The 17,170-nt window shown below is 44.6% G+C and overlaps 3 protein-coding genes across 3 annotated transcripts; 1 reads left to right on the top strand and 2 right to left on the bottom strand.

The window, feature by feature from the left end:
- Positions 1–3,117: 3,117 nt before the first annotated feature.
- On the bottom strand, positions 3,118–9,637 carry ik (IK cytokine). Its single transcript, XM_066716776.1, has 20 exons — positions 9,447–9,637; positions 9,047–9,113; positions 8,628–8,720; positions 8,375–8,434; positions 7,802–7,969; positions 7,563–7,677; positions 6,753–6,823; positions 6,533–6,579; positions 6,276–6,439; positions 6,057–6,165; positions 5,907–5,946; positions 5,594–5,795; positions 5,446–5,464; positions 5,199–5,277; positions 4,866–4,949; positions 4,669–4,726; positions 4,357–4,445; positions 4,112–4,220; positions 3,942–3,976; positions 3,118–3,450 (listed from the first exon to the last, which is right to left on the bottom strand). The coding sequence occupies exons 1-20, from the start codon at positions 9,460–9,462 to the stop codon at positions 3,423–3,425; spliced, it is 1,653 nt and encodes a 550-aa protein (XP_066572873.1). The 5' UTR covers positions 9,463–9,637; the 3' UTR covers positions 3,118–3,422.
- Positions 9,638–9,848: 211 nt separating this feature from the next.
- ndufa2 (NADH:ubiquinone oxidoreductase subunit A2) lies at positions 9,849–11,745 on the top strand. The gene is made up of 3 exons (XM_066716778.1): positions 9,849–10,007; positions 10,303–10,409; positions 11,520–11,745. The coding sequence occupies exons 1-3, from the start codon at positions 9,904–9,906 to the stop codon at positions 11,609–11,611; spliced, it is 303 nt and encodes a 100-aa protein (XP_066572875.1). The 5' UTR covers positions 9,849–9,903; the 3' UTR covers positions 11,612–11,745.
- Positions 11,741–17,119, bottom strand: tmco6 (transmembrane and coiled-coil domains 6). Its single transcript, XM_066716777.1, has 14 exons — positions 16,988–17,119; positions 16,557–16,650; positions 16,359–16,471; positions 16,167–16,276; positions 15,851–16,034; positions 15,438–15,542; positions 15,116–15,201; positions 14,479–14,595; positions 13,972–14,086; positions 13,499–13,679; positions 13,224–13,318; positions 12,972–13,139; positions 12,327–12,452; positions 11,741–12,116 (listed from the first exon to the last, which is right to left on the bottom strand). The coding sequence occupies exons 2-14, from the start codon at positions 16,645–16,647 to the stop codon at positions 12,099–12,101; spliced, it is 1,509 nt and encodes a 502-aa protein (XP_066572874.1). The 5' UTR covers positions 16,648–16,650; positions 16,988–17,119; the 3' UTR covers positions 11,741–12,098.
- Between the last annotated feature and the right edge of the window lie 51 nt (positions 17,120–17,170).

Here is a 17,170-nt window from a genome sequence, read left to right on the forward strand (position 1 = left end):
AAAATGCAGGGACGTCCCTGGAAAAGACGATGTCTGGATGGCAGCATATGTTGCTCCAAAATGTGTACTTATCTTTCTGCATTAACGGTGCCCATGGCAAGTTACCCATGCCATGGGCACTGACACACCCCCATACCATGACAGACGCTGGCTTTTGGACCTGATGCTGATAACAGCTTGGATGGACTTTTTCCTCTTTGCCCCAGAGAACACAACGGCTGTTTTGTCCAAAAACTATTTGAAATGTTGACTCATCAGACCACAAAACACGATTCCACTGTGCTACTGTTCATCTCAGATGAGACCGAGCCCAGAGAAGTCGGCGGCGCTTCTGGACAGTGTTGATGTCTGGCTTCTGCTTTGCATAGTAAAGCCTTAACTTGCATCTGTGGCGAATGGTTTTGACTGACAAAGGTTTACCCAAGTATTCCCGAGCCCATGTCAGGATATCCATTACAGACTCATGACGGTTTTCAAGACGGTGACATCTGAGGGATCGGAGATCACGTGCATTCAGAAGTGGTGTTCAACCTTGCCCTTTACGTACTGAGATTTGACAGGATTCCTTGAATCTTTTAATTATATTGTGCACTGCAGAAGGTGAAATGCCCCAAATCCTACCGATTTGTCTTTGGGAATGTTGTTCTCAAAGTGTTGGATTATTCGCTGACGCATCTGCTGGCAGATTGTTGAGCCTCAACCGATCCTTGCTCTTGAAGGTCTAGGCCTTTTTTGGAGGCTCCTTATATACTATGATTACACGATTACCTCACTTGTTTCACATCACCTTCTTATTTCAACTCGTCACATCGCTATTAGTCCTAAATTGCCCGTCCCAACTTTTTTGGAACATGTTGCATGCATCAATATAAAAACAAATGTTTACCTTCAAAAAACTATGCAGTTGATTAGGTAAAACATCAAAAACCTTGTCTTTATAAGTTTTTTGTTTAAATACAAGTCAAAGTACATTTACAAATCATTCCTCTTTGTTTTTATTAGCATTTTCCATACTGTCACAACTTTTTTAGAATTGGGGTTGTACAACCATTAGGAAAATTGCGTGTTTACAGTGAGGGAGAAAAATTATTTGATCCCCTGCTGATTTTGTACGTTTGCCCACTGACAAAGAAATGATCAGTCTATAATTTTAATGGTAGATGTATTTTAACAGTGAGAGACAGAATAACAACAAAAAAATCCAGAAAAACGTATTTCAAAAAAGTTATAGATTGATTTGCATGTTAATGAGGGAAATAAGTATTTGACCCCTTCGACTTAGTACTTGGTGGCAAAACCCTTGTTGGCAATCACAGAGGTCAGACGTTTCTTGTAGTTGGCCACCAGGTTTGCACACATCTCAGGAGGGATTTTGTCCCACTCCTCTTTGCAGATCCTCTCCAAGTCATTAAGGTTTCGAGGCTGACGTCTGGCAACTCGAACCTTCAGCTCCCTCCACAGATTTTCTATGGGATTAAGGTCTGGAGACTGGCTAGGCCACTCCAGGACCTTAATGTGCTTCTTCTTGAGCCACTCCTTTGTTGCCTTGGCTGTGTGTTTTGGGTCATTGTCATGCTGGAATACCCATCCACGACCCATTTTCAATGCCCTGGCTGAGGGAAGGAGGTTCTCACCCAAGATTTGACGGTACATGGCCCCGTCCATCGTCCCTTTGATGCGGTGCAGTTGTCCTGTCCCCTTAGCAGAAAAACACCCCCAAAGCATAAAGTTTCCACCTCCATGTCTGACGGTGGGGATGGTGTTCTTGTGGTCATTCCTCCTCCTCTAAACACGGCGAGTTGAGTTGATGACAAAGAGCTCGATTTTGGTCTCATCTGACCACAACACTTTCTCCCAGTTCTCCTCTGAATCATTCAGATGTTCATTGGCAAACTTCAGATGGGCCTGTACATGTGCTTTCTTGAGCAGGGGGACCTTGCGGGCGCTGCAGGATTTCAGTCCTTCATGGCGTAGTGTGTTGCCAATTGTTTTCTTGGCGACTATGGTCCCAGCTGCCTTGAGATCATTAACAAGATCCTCCTGTGTAGTTCTGGGCTGATTCCTCACCGTTCTCACGATCATTGAAACTCCACGAGGTGAGATCTTGCATGGAGCCCCAGACCGAGGGAGACTGACAGTTATTTTGTGTTTCTTCCATTTGCGAATAATCGCACCAACTGTTGTCACCTTCTCACCAAGCTGCTTGGCGATGGTCTTGTAGCCCATTCCAGCCTTGTGTAGGTCTACAATCTTGTCCCTGACATCCTTGGACAGCTCTTTGGTCTTGGCCATGGTGGAGAGTTTGGAATCTGATTGATTAATTGCTTCTGTGGACAGGTGTCTTTTATACAGGTAACGAGCTGAGATTAGGAGCTCTCCCTTTAAGAGAGTGCTCCTAATCTCAGCTCGTTACCTGTATAAAAGACACCTGGGAGCCAGAAATCTTGCTGATTGATAGGGGATCAAATACTTATTTCCCTCATTAACATGCAAATCAATTTATAACTTTTTTGAAATGCGTTTTTCTGGATTTGTTTGTTGTTATTCTGTCTCTCACTGTTAAAATACACCTACCATTAAAATTATAGACTGATCATTTCTTTCTCAGTGGGCAAACGTACAAAATAAAGCAGGGGATCAAATACTTTTTTCCCCTCACTGTATACGATATATTATAGGAAATGTCATTATATAATTTAGGAGTAAAAGTAAGTAGGTTAGTAGCTGTACTGTAGTATATACCTGTGTGTTCATGTTAATGGTAGTTAATCACAATTAGACTTTTTAAAATAGGTGGTTTTATATAAAACAGGCAACCTATTTTCTTTTGTTTATGTATTCATTTTGCTTTGCTTCATCCCCTTTCACCCTAATTGGTTTTGGTTGGGAGAATTCACAAGCAAGCGAATATGCTGCCTCCGCACTTGCAGCAGTGATGGGTGTCTGGATTAGGTGTAACCCAGAAATTCAGGACAGCTAAACGGTGTCATACGAGACCAAAAATAGACCTAACATACGCGCCCAAAAAAAGCTGGAAGCTAAAAATAGTGTCATGTGCGATATAAAGTTTATTTTGGTTTATTTACATTCTTGAGAACCACAAAAATGACAAAGACATTTGTTACACTATCATTTCTTTTTATTTTTCATCTCCTTTGCTACAGGATCAACTGAGCATTGTCTAGATAAATCAATGTTAATGTACACAGCTGTACAATGTATTGTAAGTAGTCAATTTATGTGGACATTTTCTTAAAGGATACAAAAACACAATACTCCTAAAGATCAAGACATTCCAATACAAAGCATAAATCTAGCATACAATGAATGGCAATTCAAAAGATCTATTAGTGATGTAGCATTCAAACTCTCAATAAACCACTAATAGAATCATTACAAAATTAGCACAAAACAACAAATCTTCAGTATTTTGGCCTCTTCACCTCAACCCTGCAATGATTAAAAAAAAAAAAAAAAAAAATTGGGTGTTGAAAATAAACACTAACAATACATGCCAGGATTACATTTTGCATTCTAGAGTGTTTGGAACTACCTGCGTGATTCAGAATTATTTATTCCATTATCAGTTATTTCCTGCAAAGATCTGTATCCTGACTTTTATCTCCAAAGCTAAAATATAACAGATGTTTACAAGCAAGGGCACACACGAGTCTCTTATTAATGCAATATTGTCAAATTAAGGAAAAATGACTACACTTTACTTCCACAAACCTAGGGAGAAAAAGTTAGATTAGGATTTTCCCCAGCACCCTTCAGATCACAAGACTCTCGTAATGTCTCGATCTCCAGAGGACTTTAAATATTTCGGCTTTCAACGTGAACTAGGCCTAATCACAATGTGAAAACACAGTGTGAAGGCTGTTCTCAATCTTAATTGGCGACTAGTGGAATTAAGATGCCAAGAAAATAAATATACAAACCCATCTGCTTCCATTTTCTTCCTCTTTTCAATAATCTGGAAAAGAAGAAGATTGTTAACACCGCATAGTGGACACTGTGACATTTAAAAAGAGTTTTTTCTTATAACTGAAATCTTTCCCTCTTGCAGCATCAGTCTGTGGACAAAGCTGCCGAGCTGTGCGACACTTACAGCGCTGATCTTTTTCCACTGGCGATCCAGCTCTGCCTTTTCATTGGTCTCCTTGAAGCGGCGCGTTTTCCGCCCCTCCGACATCTTGATGCCGTACTGGAAGGCAGCCCTGCGGAGGCAAATCGCACAGAGACCGTTGTTTGAAGGAGAAAAAAGGCTTACAACACCAAACGGGCTTTTTATTTGTCCCATTACAGTCATAAATGTTTGTTTCTCAAAACCCTGCAGCTGCATGCGTGACTTACTTGGGCAGGGCTTCTTTGTTGTTCATATACTCGCTGTACTCTTCCTGAGTGTCGAAGTCCCAGCGTCCCAACGGTCCTTTCTTATTACCCTGTATAACAACAATACAAATCACATGAGAAAACAAACAAGCGGCATCAATCTCTGGAAACCCTGGCTCTAGTGTTAAAACGCGGACTATGGGAAGACGTCCAGACCGTTTCAGAGGTCTGGCAGCGCCTGCATCTCCAGGACTTCATCACCGCGTGGAATTACGCGACAGATTTCTCTGAGGAATGATTGTTCGGATGAAACAAGATCGCTTGGTAAACTACCTGGTCCATTTTGCTGTAGTCGACTTCTTCGTCGCTGTCCACGGCGAGGTCATCCATCCTGAGGAGAAGAGAAAGACATGGGATGAAAACGAGATTCTTAAAAAAGGTATCCAATTCAATAACTAGTTTACCAATATGCAAAACAACAACCATCCAAATTTAAATGAAAGCGCAGAATACGGGATGAGGTAACTCACGTGGCAGGGTAACACTCGGCGTAGCTGTTCGACATGCCAAAGAAGTCCCCGACGTGTTTCTTCTCCTCTCGCCTATTTCCAGCAGTGCTCCAGGTTAAGGACATGATAAAAACACAACAGAAGCGACACAACAGACCAGGTCTCGACACAATCCAGTAACGAAAACTACCAGCCAAATGAATCACAAGCCTCTTTTAAAAATACATCTGACATGTTCGATACACAAAATCAGGAACGCACTTGGGACATCACGGCACAATGACAGTAGGCCACTTGTCTGCCGGATCTACAAATCAAGCTAGCGCACAGACTGCCGCTCACATAAAAGGATATGTCTCTTGCCCCTGCCACTGCGCGGCTCCGGCAAATTTCTCGTTGATCAGTTTAATCTGATCCTTCACCGATGCAGGACCTAATATCAAAAACAGAAGCGTGAAGTGGTTATAACGACACAAAAATACGAATCCATATATACATTTGTTCGGTTTAAGGCACATGCATATCTAATTCAGTTATGATATATATGACAAAATCAAAGAACTCTGATACATTCATAGGGGATTGGATTTGAAAGCCATACCTTTCTCAATGTCCAAAGCCTGTCAAGAACAAGAAGAAAGTGCATTAATCTCTTGTGGTATAAGTCAATTTAAAGGACACTTGGCACACATGATCCACTGCTGTAGTGTTTACAGACTAAAAGGTTCAGGCAGGGTTGGCTCTCTCACCTCATCATCAGCTCTGGGCTTCTCGAAGTAGCTGTGTCTCCTTTTGTCTTCCTCCCGGTCCCTCTCTCTCTCCTTCTCCCTCTCCTTCTCCCTCTCCCGTTCCCTCTCCCTCTCGCGCTCCTTCTCGCGGTAGCGCTCCTTCTCCTTTTCCCGGATCGCCTTCGAGGTGGAGGGGACATAGTCGCCGATGTCATCGAAGATACTACAGGGGAAGAGGGCGAGCATGACCACAGTGTTCAAGCACCTCCGAGGGTAGCTCGTGAAGAGACGAGTGCGTGGAGGAGAGCGTTAAACTAGGTTCACGAGCGCTTACCTTATATCTGCCTCTGGGGGCTTCTTTTCATCGATTTTGCCTGAAAATAAACACGCCAACATCGGTTATTATCGAGTCGTACGAACCCCCTCCCCCCACGAACACGGCCAGGCTTCTCGATATACTGCAACCCCCCCCCACCCGCTATACCTTTCTCCTTCTTCTTCATTTTCTTGTTGCGGGTGCCCTGGCGCAGGTAGGACAGGATCTGGGTCAGCTTGCTGATCACGATGTCGTTTGTCGTAAGGGTGGTTTGTGCCTGAGGGACACATACAAATACATTTCAGATCATAAGCCTAAATCCTGACGGCCAAACATGCTGGAAACATCAGAAAAACAATCCTACGAACGAAGAGATGCTGAGCTTGCCTCCATGGTGGGGCAGTCCGCTTTACTCCTGATCAGCGTGGTGGGGATGTCCGTGTCTGCGTACTCGTCCTCCAGGTCCACCACGTAGGCCATCCTGCCCGGGAGGAAGAGCTCGTTGCGCTCCACCGGCCGAGCCTTGAACAGGATGCGGTAGACGTTCCTGCCTGTGGAGAGAGACGGACGTTAAACCTGCGCGCTGCTCTGGATTTCAGTGTAAACTCGCCGTGCCGCAACGAGTGTGGAGTGGCGAGTCTTACCCAGCCGGGTCTTGAATTCAATCTTCTGCTCTGGGTCTTCGTCTTTCCTGGCAAGAGAGATTGCGGTGCGTTAGAGACTCTTGAGAGGGAGGTTCAGAAAGAGAAGCGGCCTCATAGGATAGAGGCTTAGATGGTATGAAGAAGAAAAGGTGCATTTTCCAGTAGAAGTGTCACTGAAGTCTTAGTATCTGATTATAGTTGATAAAGTTAATAAACATACTTGACTTCCTTCTGGACCTTTTCGATCAGATCTTCTTCTTCCTTCTCCTTGCTAGTGATCTCAGCGCGTACCTAAAATCCCAGCATTAAAACACTGTTAGAGACCTGGCCGAGCACTAGTCTCTTAACTCGCAACAGCTGCACAACCAACATGAAATCTGCACACCCTGTGATCAATTCGATTTTTATTACAGCGTTTCATTTCATAGTAATGTGAAATGAAGCCAATAACACAAAGCCCCTAGTGATGCAGACGGCAGAATAAAACAGGCCACAATTCGACACATTCATTCCCTGACAAGTGTTGTCTGAAAAAGTCATAGCTACATTTAGACGAGATTAACTTTGGAAATGTATGCAAAAACCCAGATACGTGCCATATAATGTATTTATGCATGGGCAATTTCACATGATAATCAGTGGTAAAGAACATGCAAGAGCCCTGCATTAAAACATGCCCACTGACTTTTCGAATTTAGTGTCCCAGTTCATATCTAGTCGCTTTTGAGAATCAAGCTCTCAGTGACAATTGAACAGCCACTTAACTGCAATTTCAATATCTCACCACAGTTTCAAATTGAGCACTGGAATCTGAAGTGACCCATTTTATAGGTTTTAAATAGGTTTAGAAGAAACAGTACGTGCTCTGCAAGGAAAGTAGTACAGTACATTCACAGGCAATGCCAAAAATAAGTGACATTAGATTTATTTTTCTGCAACGTGACTCTTATGTAGGGTAACGTCTGTTTTTAAGGCAGTATTACAAGTTAAAGCCTGCTGATCAGTCGCTCAGCGCTGTACTGAAATGTACCTTCTGCAGCAGGGCAAAATCCAACCCTTTCACCAAGTGAGTGTGCTCCATGTCACCACCCAAGAACTTGGACTCCTGGATCAGCTGTCTCCTCTTCTCCGCGGCCGATTTATCTCTGCCAAAGAATAAAACAGTCACCACTTTTCATTGATAGTGTCAGTACAGTAAACACTGCATGATCATGGTGACACAGTTCAATCTAAGATAGTGTCGTTCGAGTATTTTCTCCTGGGACTCACGCCTCGGCGGTGGGGCCCACAGCCCTGTAGTTGGCCGTAGTGCTGATGAGCTCAGTCTCCTCGTAGTCCTTGTTCACCCCGTCTCTCCTCTCTCGGGCTCGGTCTCTGTACTTCTCCGCCAGCTCCCGTTCGCGCTCCAGCTCCTGCTGTCGCAGCTTGGCATAGTAACTGTCAAAGGAGCAGGAATTTTACATACAAAACAACGTACAACATTCATGTTTAAATCATTAGTTCACCTTGTATTTCTTGAAAATTATTTACATGCTTGTTGAGCGTCTTTTTAGTAATAAGATCACAACAAAAAGACATAACATGTACATTTCAAACTTTATTATTAAAATGGAACTTAAAAAATTTGACAGCTGTATCACTAAACAACATTTAAAAGGGAATTGTTTGACTGGATCCTAAAAGATGTCAATGAGCTACAGCAATCTTCAGCCCAACCTGTCAGTGCCCTGCAGATCAATATTGACAGAGATTACATTTAAACACATGACAGAATTTGTGAATAATCAGAATGGTTGTGCAGATCTTGGGTTGTGTTTGAAAGAAATGCCTACAAAAGTTCACCTTTTTTTCTTCCTTCTCCGGGCAGCTGGGTCTTCATCCTCATTGTACTCCCTCGGCATTCTGGAACAGAGCAGGATAAATAATTAGCGGGCGTTAGAAGTAGATTCATCAGTGTATGGATATAGGAATTAAAAAGAAACAAAATACATTTACTACTATATTATTACAACAAAATGGTCATTATCTCAGTGTGACTTATAGTATATTACAATGAGATACAAGAGAATCGGCTTGTTGACTCTCTGACACTCACTCATGATGGCGAGATTTGGAAGGAGGGGCCGATGAAGGGGTTGCTCGAGGGGTCATCAACAATTTCCGGAAATCTTCATTGGTCAGCTTGGACCTGCAAAGGAAGAGGCATTTAGTTTGACAATCCAAGTAGGTTCTGTCCAACTATCTTGAGTGAAGCAAGCATTTTTGTGGGGCTCAAATACAACACCCAATAGAGTTTCAGAAATCCACAGAGAAAGGTTTAAGAGCGCATTAGGGGTGACAGACTAAGGCTGAGGGCTGCACATCACAATCCTCACTCTGATATCACACAAGACTTCTGCTGGGGGAAAATCTTGAGAAACACAGTGACAGAAAACAAAAAGGTGCACAGATTTTGAGGTATCAATCCGAATATCTTGCTCTGAGATACTGGAGGACACAGTTATGGCCACTCACTGCAGCGCTGACCGATGATCTTCCACCTCATGGTTATCCGGGGCCAGAGGATTGGAGTACAGCTCACCTGCACACAAAAACAAGTTATTTTACAGCAGACAGACACACATTTACAGCAGTGCAATACGCGCAATGTCGCACACTGTCCGAGAGCAGGATTAATGAACATCAGCGCACATGGAAAGTGTTGTGCACTAGTGTAATACAATATAAAGACCACTATTGTTTTAAAAGCATGGGAGAAGGTGCCAGTTAGTTTGCGTTCATAGCAGCGCACTATCACGGCTATAATGACACTACCAAGCAGCAATGTCGACCACAGCAAGAAGTGTGTTCGTGTGTTTGTTTGTTTGTTTACGTCTCTTGTCTGGTGTGCAGCTCGGGCAGAAGCAGGACTTACTGTCTCTTTCAGGCATCCTGGAGGCGTTAGACGGTCTCTGCCTCTGTCTCTGAAGATAATCGCTTTCTAATTACACCTATTATTTTCCGTCAGATCAAACCATGAATACTAACACGACGACACTTTCTCGCAGTGAATACCCAGCCCGTCCACACTGCTCGCAAGTCTCCTCCCGGAAATGACAGGCCGGCTAATCGCCCGGGATCGCGCCGCTCCGACAGCAGCGATGGATTGCTCTCGCCTGGGGCTCCTACGGCTGTCATTGGATGGAGCGGTGGGCGAGGTCTACCGAATAACGTGCGGTGATTGGCTAGCGCGACTCATCAATCTATTTTATTCAATCGTGATTCGCCGACACCGTGCGGCACGCCAGCCGGAGATCGCCGTTGGTTTATAACCGTTCTGACCCAAAGCTAGTGGGCGGGATCATAGAGCTGCAGAATTAAAGGTGAACATCATGGCTGCTGCGGCGGTGAGAAGCGTCGGGTCAAATCTCGCTAAAAACCTCAGGGAAGTCCGCTTACATTTGTGCCAGACGTCGGCGGCTAGCCAGGGGGTTAGGTACGTGTCTCTCTCGACGTAGGACGCATGTGCAACTGTGTGGCCAAAAAAACAAACAAACCCCGATATGATGGGGATTTCACTTCCGACCTGCAGTTACGTTTTCACGTTGTAAATAAGGTCATTCCAAAATGCATGCATTGTGTTTTAAATATGTCCTTCTATTTATCATTCTTCATTTTAAACTAGTGTTTTCAATAGTGGCAGAGATGTGCTGGCTGTGGCGATTGTGACAATAACAGAAAGCGACTTCACGTTATATAACACCGATTCATCCTGCTTTTCTTTGAAATAGGGATTTCATCGAGAAGCACTATGTGACGCTAAAAAAAGCCAACCCGGAGTTTCCAATCCTCATCAGAGAGTGCTCCGGGGTGCAGCCGAAATTATGGGCCCGATATGGTAAGCTTGAAATCTAGTCACTGCAGGACAGGGCACAACAACGTATGTAATTTTAATACAAATACACCGATCAGCCATAACATCATGACCACTGACAGGTGAAGTGAATAACACTGATCATCTCGTTATCATGGCACCTGTCAGTGGGTGGGATATATTAGGCAGCAAGTGAACATTTTGTCCTCAAAGTTGATGTGTTAGAAGCAGGAAAAATGGGCAGCGTAAGGATCTGAGCAACTTTGACAAGGGCCAAATTGTGATGGCTAGGCGACTGGGTCAGAGCATCTCCAAAACTGCAGCTCTTGTGGGGTGTTCCCGGTCTGCAGTGGTCAGTACCTATCAAAAGTGGTCCAAGGAAGGAAAAGCGGTGAACCGGCGACAGGGTCATGGGCAGCCAAGGCTCATTGATGCACGTGGGGAGCGAAGGCTGGCCCATGTGGTCCGATCCAACAGACGAGCTACTGTAGCTCAAATTGCTGAAAAAGTGAATGCTGGTTCTGATAGAAAGGTGTCAGAACACACAGTGCATCGCAGTTTGTTGCGTATGGGGCTGCGTAGCCGCAGACCAGTCAGGGTGCCCATGCTGACCCCTGTCCACTGACGAAAGCGCCTACAATGGGCACGTGAGCATCAGAACTGGACCACGGAGCAATGGAGAAGGTGGCCTGGTCTGATGAATCACGAGTTCAAAGTGTTGACTTGGCCTCCAAATTCCCCAGGTCTCAATCCAATCGAGCATCTGTGGGATGTGCTGGACAAACATGTTCAATCCATGGAGGCCCCACCTTGCAACTTACAGGACTTAAAGGATCTGCTGCTAACGTCTTGATGCCAGATACCACAGCACACCTTCAGAGGTCTAGTGGAGTCCATGCCTTGACGGGTCAGGGTTGTTTTGGCGGCAAAAGGGGGACCTACACAATATTAGGCAGGTGGTCATAATGTTATGGCTGATCGGTGTATAATAAGTGGATTATTATTTGGCAGGTGTGATTGATTCTATATGATTCTATTTAGTAATATGCCCAGTAAAACCATCTCCTTTATGACTTCACACTTGAGTTTTCACTTCTGATCGGCCTGTTGTGAATGGCTCTGTTCTCATTTCAGATTTTGGGAGAGAGAGGAGTGTCGCTCTGGATAACATGAATGCTGACCAAGTGGCCAAAGCCCTGGAGACTGTTGTTAACTCAAAACCATGAATATGTACCTCAGATCATTCAGGGGACCATCTTGGCTCAGCCCTATAATATGTGGACTTGGGGAAATAGGGTGTAGGTGGGTTAAAGACAAAGCATCACTGTTCAAATGTAAAATAAAAGGTATTTAAATTGAAGTGAATGATCTTTATTTGTTCATGTACTGTAAAACATTTGTTTCAGGTACAGTTATTTACATTTTTCACAAATGGAAAACAGATATTACTTAAATACCATACCCCTAAACACAGGGGAGGCGTGCAGAATACATGTGCCTCCCACCAATACAGTACAACACCCATTTTGTCAAGGTTTCAGCAAATATCAGTCCGGATGTAATGTGAAAAAGGCTATGAGTATATATTTATACACAAAATGAGTATAATCTTCCATGTTATACCCATTTCAACTTGACTAAATTAAATACTGTGGCTTTAATAACCGCTGAATAACATTGAAACACTTGCTTCTGTCCTTGGATGTTCCCATGTCACGTGACGGGATTCACCTTAAAAACAAAGACAAGAAAAATATAATTTACTGTTCACTAACATTTATGATAGCTGTACTGGAAGATATTACCAAGACCCATGCATACATACTACCCATGCACAACAACAGTTGATTGTAATATGGCATTTGCCAACAACTATCCTATTCATAGATGCTTTAAAACATTCAAATCCTGTTATGTACAGAGAGTTTCTATAAGTATTACCAAGCAGTGTGGATTGAGGTATCGCTCCAGGATGTAAGAGGCTCGCAGTCTGACCTCCTCCTGGCTGTTATACTGGATGGCCTCCAGAACGTGCGTCCCCTCCTGCTGCACAAACTCAGAGGCGATCTGAGAATGAGGTACACATTGAGGAGGTTTTAGCGTAATACATTCCGCAGTGTACAAAAGGGTTCCATTCCGGAATCCTGTCGGGAAGTCTACATTCCTGGCATTTGGGAAGTGCTCTGAAACACGAAGTATAGGCTAAGTTTGATGCTAGAAGTTTCCAATCCTATTGACTATTTTACATGAAGTACAGTATTCGATTTTTAATTTTTGGGACTGGGACCGTTTACGTACAATTGGATTTCCTCTATAAAGCTTTATTTTTGTTTAGGGTCCAGAAAAACACATTCCCAAGTATCTAAATGCAGAATCACAACCCCCAACATTGGAAGTATACCAACCTCAACCAAAAAAATAAAACATTCCTGGAAGTAACAACCTGAACTATTGGCACAACTTGGTTTTGATGATCTGCCTTCTGTTGGGCAGCTTCTTCAGTCTCATAATAAACCCATCTCCACTATCTGAAGAATCCATATGGGTGTTTACAAGAACAATATTTGTTGACGAGTCCAGGTTTACCTGTGAGCTGCTGGCCACCATCATACACAGCAGCTCCAGACTCAGCTGCACCACCTCGGGGTCGGCCATCCTGAGGGTTGCGCACAGTGCCGGCAGCAGGCCTTTCTGCTGCAGGTGCTGGCAGTACTCGGGTCCCTTCTCTGCAATGTTGCACAGCAGGCGCAGTGTCTAGAGTAATGGACATGGCTGATGGATGTACAGAACAGGTTTTGAAAATGCAGTGTTTTAAAAAGGCCAGCAGCTCGCCCTTACGGTAATGTTAATGCCCTTGGAGTACGGCAGGAGCTCAACGAACACAGGCACCAGGTTGAGGCAGAGCACGGCAGAGCAGAACACAGCGTTTTCAGCTGCAAAACAACAGCATAACAAGTGTAGGTACACTGTGTGTTCACGATACATAAAATGGGGAACTTCAAAACACTTCTAGCATTTCAAGTGTCTGGACTGAGGCACATTCAATTCCTCATTCAATAGCTGGATTGTTTTAAACATAAGCAGTACCATCTCAGACTGGAGCGTGCCCATACCCGTGAGGTTATTGATGACCCACAGACTCTCCCGTGCCACATGCGACTGTGGCCGCAGGAAGGCCTGAATGAAGACGCACAGCGCCACCAGCAGTCTGTTGTCTCCCAGCTGCTCCTGGCAATAGTCATACCCCGGGCCCGCCAACAGGTTCCCCAGGCAACGCAGCAAGGGAGAGATCAACTAAGAGAATTTGAAACCGAAACAAATGAAGCACGTTAGCGTTCAGTTTCACTTGCAAAGTAAGATTTTGCCTAGGAAAACAAGGCAGCTAATGCAGTATTTATGTTCACCCGATTAATGATGTAAAATATGTGAATCTGTACCATTCTCCATCATTTGATCGAGAGCGATTACCTAAATTGATAATCTAGCTTTCTAACTGTAGCTGCGATCACAGCCGCTAACTGTATTTCATGCCTGGGTCTAAATAACACCTCCTATATGCTTATGGAACCGATATTATATATCTTACCAACTCCATACCCTCTTCAGATGAGCCAGAGGCCACAGCTGCCCCCAGTTTAATCAGCAAGGAACTGCACTTTGAAATAGCCCCCTGAGCAACCAGCAGCTCATCATTGATGTTGCTGTAGGAGGAGGGTATGTTAGATTCAACAAAGCCGATACACTTCTCTGCTAACATTTCATTTGACTGTGTCTACACACTCAACATCAAAACTACAGTTCATTAAACAGGCCACAAATAATTCAGACCGAACGGGGCAACACTAAGAAGAAAGTCAGTTGCTTGGTCAATCTGTTCCTTAATAAGTTGAAACTGACTATAATAAGAATAACACCTGAGAATAAGGACTGTGAAAACGGGTATTAACTACTAGAGATCGCTAACCAAAATACTAAACAGAATTTTACTTTTCTAGAAAACATATAAATTCAGAACTGAACACTAAAATAGTTTTTAACTGCCATTCTTTTTGCCTAAAAGCAATGTTCCAGAAGCGATGGAAACTGTGGTCACCTGCAGATGATGTAGTGGAGACACCAAGCACACTCGATCGCTGCCCCGATCCCAAACTGGGAATCCGCCTGCAGCATCGCCAGCAGACGCACGGTCAACCCAGATTCTAGAACCGATCTGTAAAAGAAAAGATCAGCTGAGTCCCGAGGGTCTCCACCGACTTCATGAGCTGCTTTCAGCTGGTCTTGGGCTAGACTTGAGGTTCTTGCTGTTGTGAAGTCTAATTGTATTGGTGTAATACAACGGTGTACAGCTTCAGTAACTGTGTTTGTCATTGCAATGCATGTAATATTTTGTTCTGCTAATTAAGTACTATCTGTTTAATGAGTATTGTACTGGGTGTTCTAGAATCTTTTGGAGAGGGTCTGCGCATAATACAACACCGATTTCAACCAAGAACACAAAAAGTTTGCTTACACACACTTATATCCAGGTAAAAGTCAAAGTAGATATACCATACAGCTGAAGCAGACAAAAAGCTCGCATACATGTTCATGTTGTAATTACTTGTAGACGGAGAATGGACTAGTTCAGTTAAATGTGTCTACAGCTCAGAGGAGATGAAACGGCGAGAATCTCCAAAGAACACAATCCTCTCGTTGAATGACTAACACAAGGAAGGGTGGAAGTTGCTCACGGAATTATTTTTTCAGGTGCTTCCTTAGGCTGCAGAAGCTGGGACAGAGCGTATCCCACTGCTTCCACTACTGCAGCGTGAGGACACTGCAACAGAAAACAGATACGCCGGCTCGTCAGCTAGCTCCGCACGAGAAGAGAGTTTGCACTGAAGATTACGTCGAGGCCCGCACATCTTCTCTTTGCTTTAGACAAGGCTTCCCGATTTCTTCGCTTGCAGTACACTTCTTTCACAGGCCGTCTCCATTTAAAGTGCATAGCCACGTCTACCTTGCAGAGCTTTCCCAGATATAATCATAGCGGGCACAAGATTGGAGTGGTACCTGAATGCAGCTGGCCAGTGCTGGGATAATGCCCTGTGACAACAGCTTCTTCCGAACTGCTTCGCTTTCGGCACTCAGGTTTCCGAGGGTGTATAGACACAGCTCCTACAAAACAGGTATATCTGGGCTGATCTGGGATCCGCAGAACATAGTTAAACTGCAAACTGTTTTTTTTTTTTTTAAATGGTAATCCCTGTTAAATGTATTCTGGGTTATAACTTGGGCCAAATGCCCGTTTCCTTGAGCATCATTGCATTTGTTTACATTATTTCCAATTTGAACTCAATCAAGGATCAAGAACATCTAGATCGGGGTGCCGAGACCCAGGGTTGTGCCCATCTGGACATTCTGAGCCTCACAACCTTTATGATGAAATTGAGATTCCTGTGCTTGAGATTAGAAGTAAGACTTACCGTGAACTTGGCACTCTGACCCGAGAGGTAGGTGAGCAGGTAGGGTGTGGCCGGCAGGCAGGCCAAGGCAACGCTGGCCTCGTCTGAGTGGGAGAGCTCGTGGAGGCAATACGCCGCCTCCAGCTGCCAGATGGCGTTGGAGCCACTGAACAGGCCCACTATGACATGCATGCTGTTCTCCAACCTAAACAAGCACAATTCGCCATCTTACTCCAACTTAAAAAGCCAACCTCTGGGTTTGATCCCAGTTCTGCATCCGCAAGCTAAAATCAACGCAAAAAATAAACCCAAGCAGACCCTGACTGCTGTGCCTTACTTGACGAAGAGGAGCTGCGTCTCTCTGTGGCGCAGGGCCTTGCGGAGACTTCTCAGCCAGCGGACCCGCTCCTCGCCAGCCTGCTGGATGCCTCTGAACAGCTGCAGCACCTTATAAGCATTCAGAGATGCAATGTCAGGACCCTAATCCAACAGGCGGGCTAGAGTTTCGAAACGGCTCGATCTGCATTACCTCTTCCTTGGAGAGGAGGCCTCCCGCAGCCTCCATGCAGCCATCCTCCTCCTCCTCGCCCTGCAGGCGCCTCTTGCTCACCAGCTGCTGGTCCTTGCGAGCCTGCCGTAACACTGCAGAGACAGGATCAGATCAACCGGGGACAACTTTCATCTGACACACACCTACAGGTCTCACACCCTGATGTGGGACACTCACCTCTCTCCTGCTCTCTCCTGTTGAATTTGAACTCCTCCAAGCTGCTGCCTTGCGGGCGCAGTTTGTGCCGGACAACCTTCATCCTCCACATGTCCTGGCAATCAAACAGCGCAGGCCAGCGGGCGTTTACTGGCGCAGCATCGCTTGCAATGTCATATATAAAGTGTAGCTCCTTTCATACATCTCAAACAGTAAACTCAGGGGCAAAAGCATTACATTAACTAGAAAAGAAAACTTGGGAGCAAGAAACAGGGACAGATCTGGTTACCCTCACCGAATAAAAAGGTGAACAAAGGAATAAACGCAAAAGGTGTTGAGATTGTAATGAGCAAGAATAAAACATTTTCCAATAATAAATGAACCTGCGGTGATTACATTAGTTCTTCATGGAGACGCCTCACTCAATGCAATACAGGAGTAATGGCACTTACCTAAATCAAGTAGCGATCTCACACATACAGCACCCAACTTCACCACTGTTCATATGTGCCGTAAGCAGTTTGTGTGCTTATAATGTATTGTGACAGTAACACAGCACCGCCCGCCGCATCGCGCTCCCGGAGTCGCAGGCTGATGACGTCAGAGCGCTTTAAACGTGTTGCTTTAATGGCGCC

Source organism: Amia ocellicauda, chromosome 11, assembly GCF_036373705.1.
Source record: "Amia ocellicauda isolate fAmiCal2 chromosome 11, fAmiCal2.hap1, whole genome shotgun sequence".
Taxonomy (NCBI): domain Eukaryota; kingdom Metazoa; phylum Chordata; class Actinopteri; order Amiiformes; family Amiidae; genus Amia; species Amia ocellicauda.

Bases quoted from the DNA above. Each gene is read 5' to 3' on its own strand.
- ik (XM_066716776.1), bottom strand. The intron at 5,947-6,056 runs GTATAGCGGGTG...GTTTATTTTCAG, and splicing joins AATGAAGAAGAAGGAGAAAG to GCAAAATCGATGAAAAGAAG. The intron at 4,446-4,668 runs GTAGTTTACCAA...GTTGTTATACAG, and splicing joins ACTACAGCAAAATGGACCAG to GGTAATAAGAAAGGACCGTT.
- ndufa2 (XM_066716778.1), top strand. From the start codon at position 9,904: ATGGCTGCTGCGGCGGTGAGAAGCGTCGGGTCAAATCTCGCTAAAAAC. The intron at 10,008-10,302 runs GTACGTGTCTCT...TCTTTGAAATAG, and splicing joins GCGGCTAGCCAGGGGGTTAG to GGATTTCATCGAGAAGCACT. The intron at 10,410-11,519 runs GTAAGCTTGAAA...TTCTCATTTCAG, and splicing joins GAAATTATGGGCCCGATATG to ATTTTGGGAGAGAGAGGAGT.
- tmco6 (XM_066716777.1), bottom strand. From the start codon at position 16,647: ATGTGGAGGATGAAGGTTGTCCGGCACAAACTGCGCCCGCAAGGCAGC. The intron at 13,319-13,498 runs GTATGGGCACGC...GTTGTTTTGCAG, and splicing joins GGTCATCAATAACCTCACGG to CTGAAAACGCTGTGTTCTGC. The intron at 12,453-12,971 runs GTAAACCTGGAC...CCTCATTCTCAG, and splicing joins TGGTGGCCAGCAGCTCACAG to ATCGCCTCTGAGTTTGTGCA.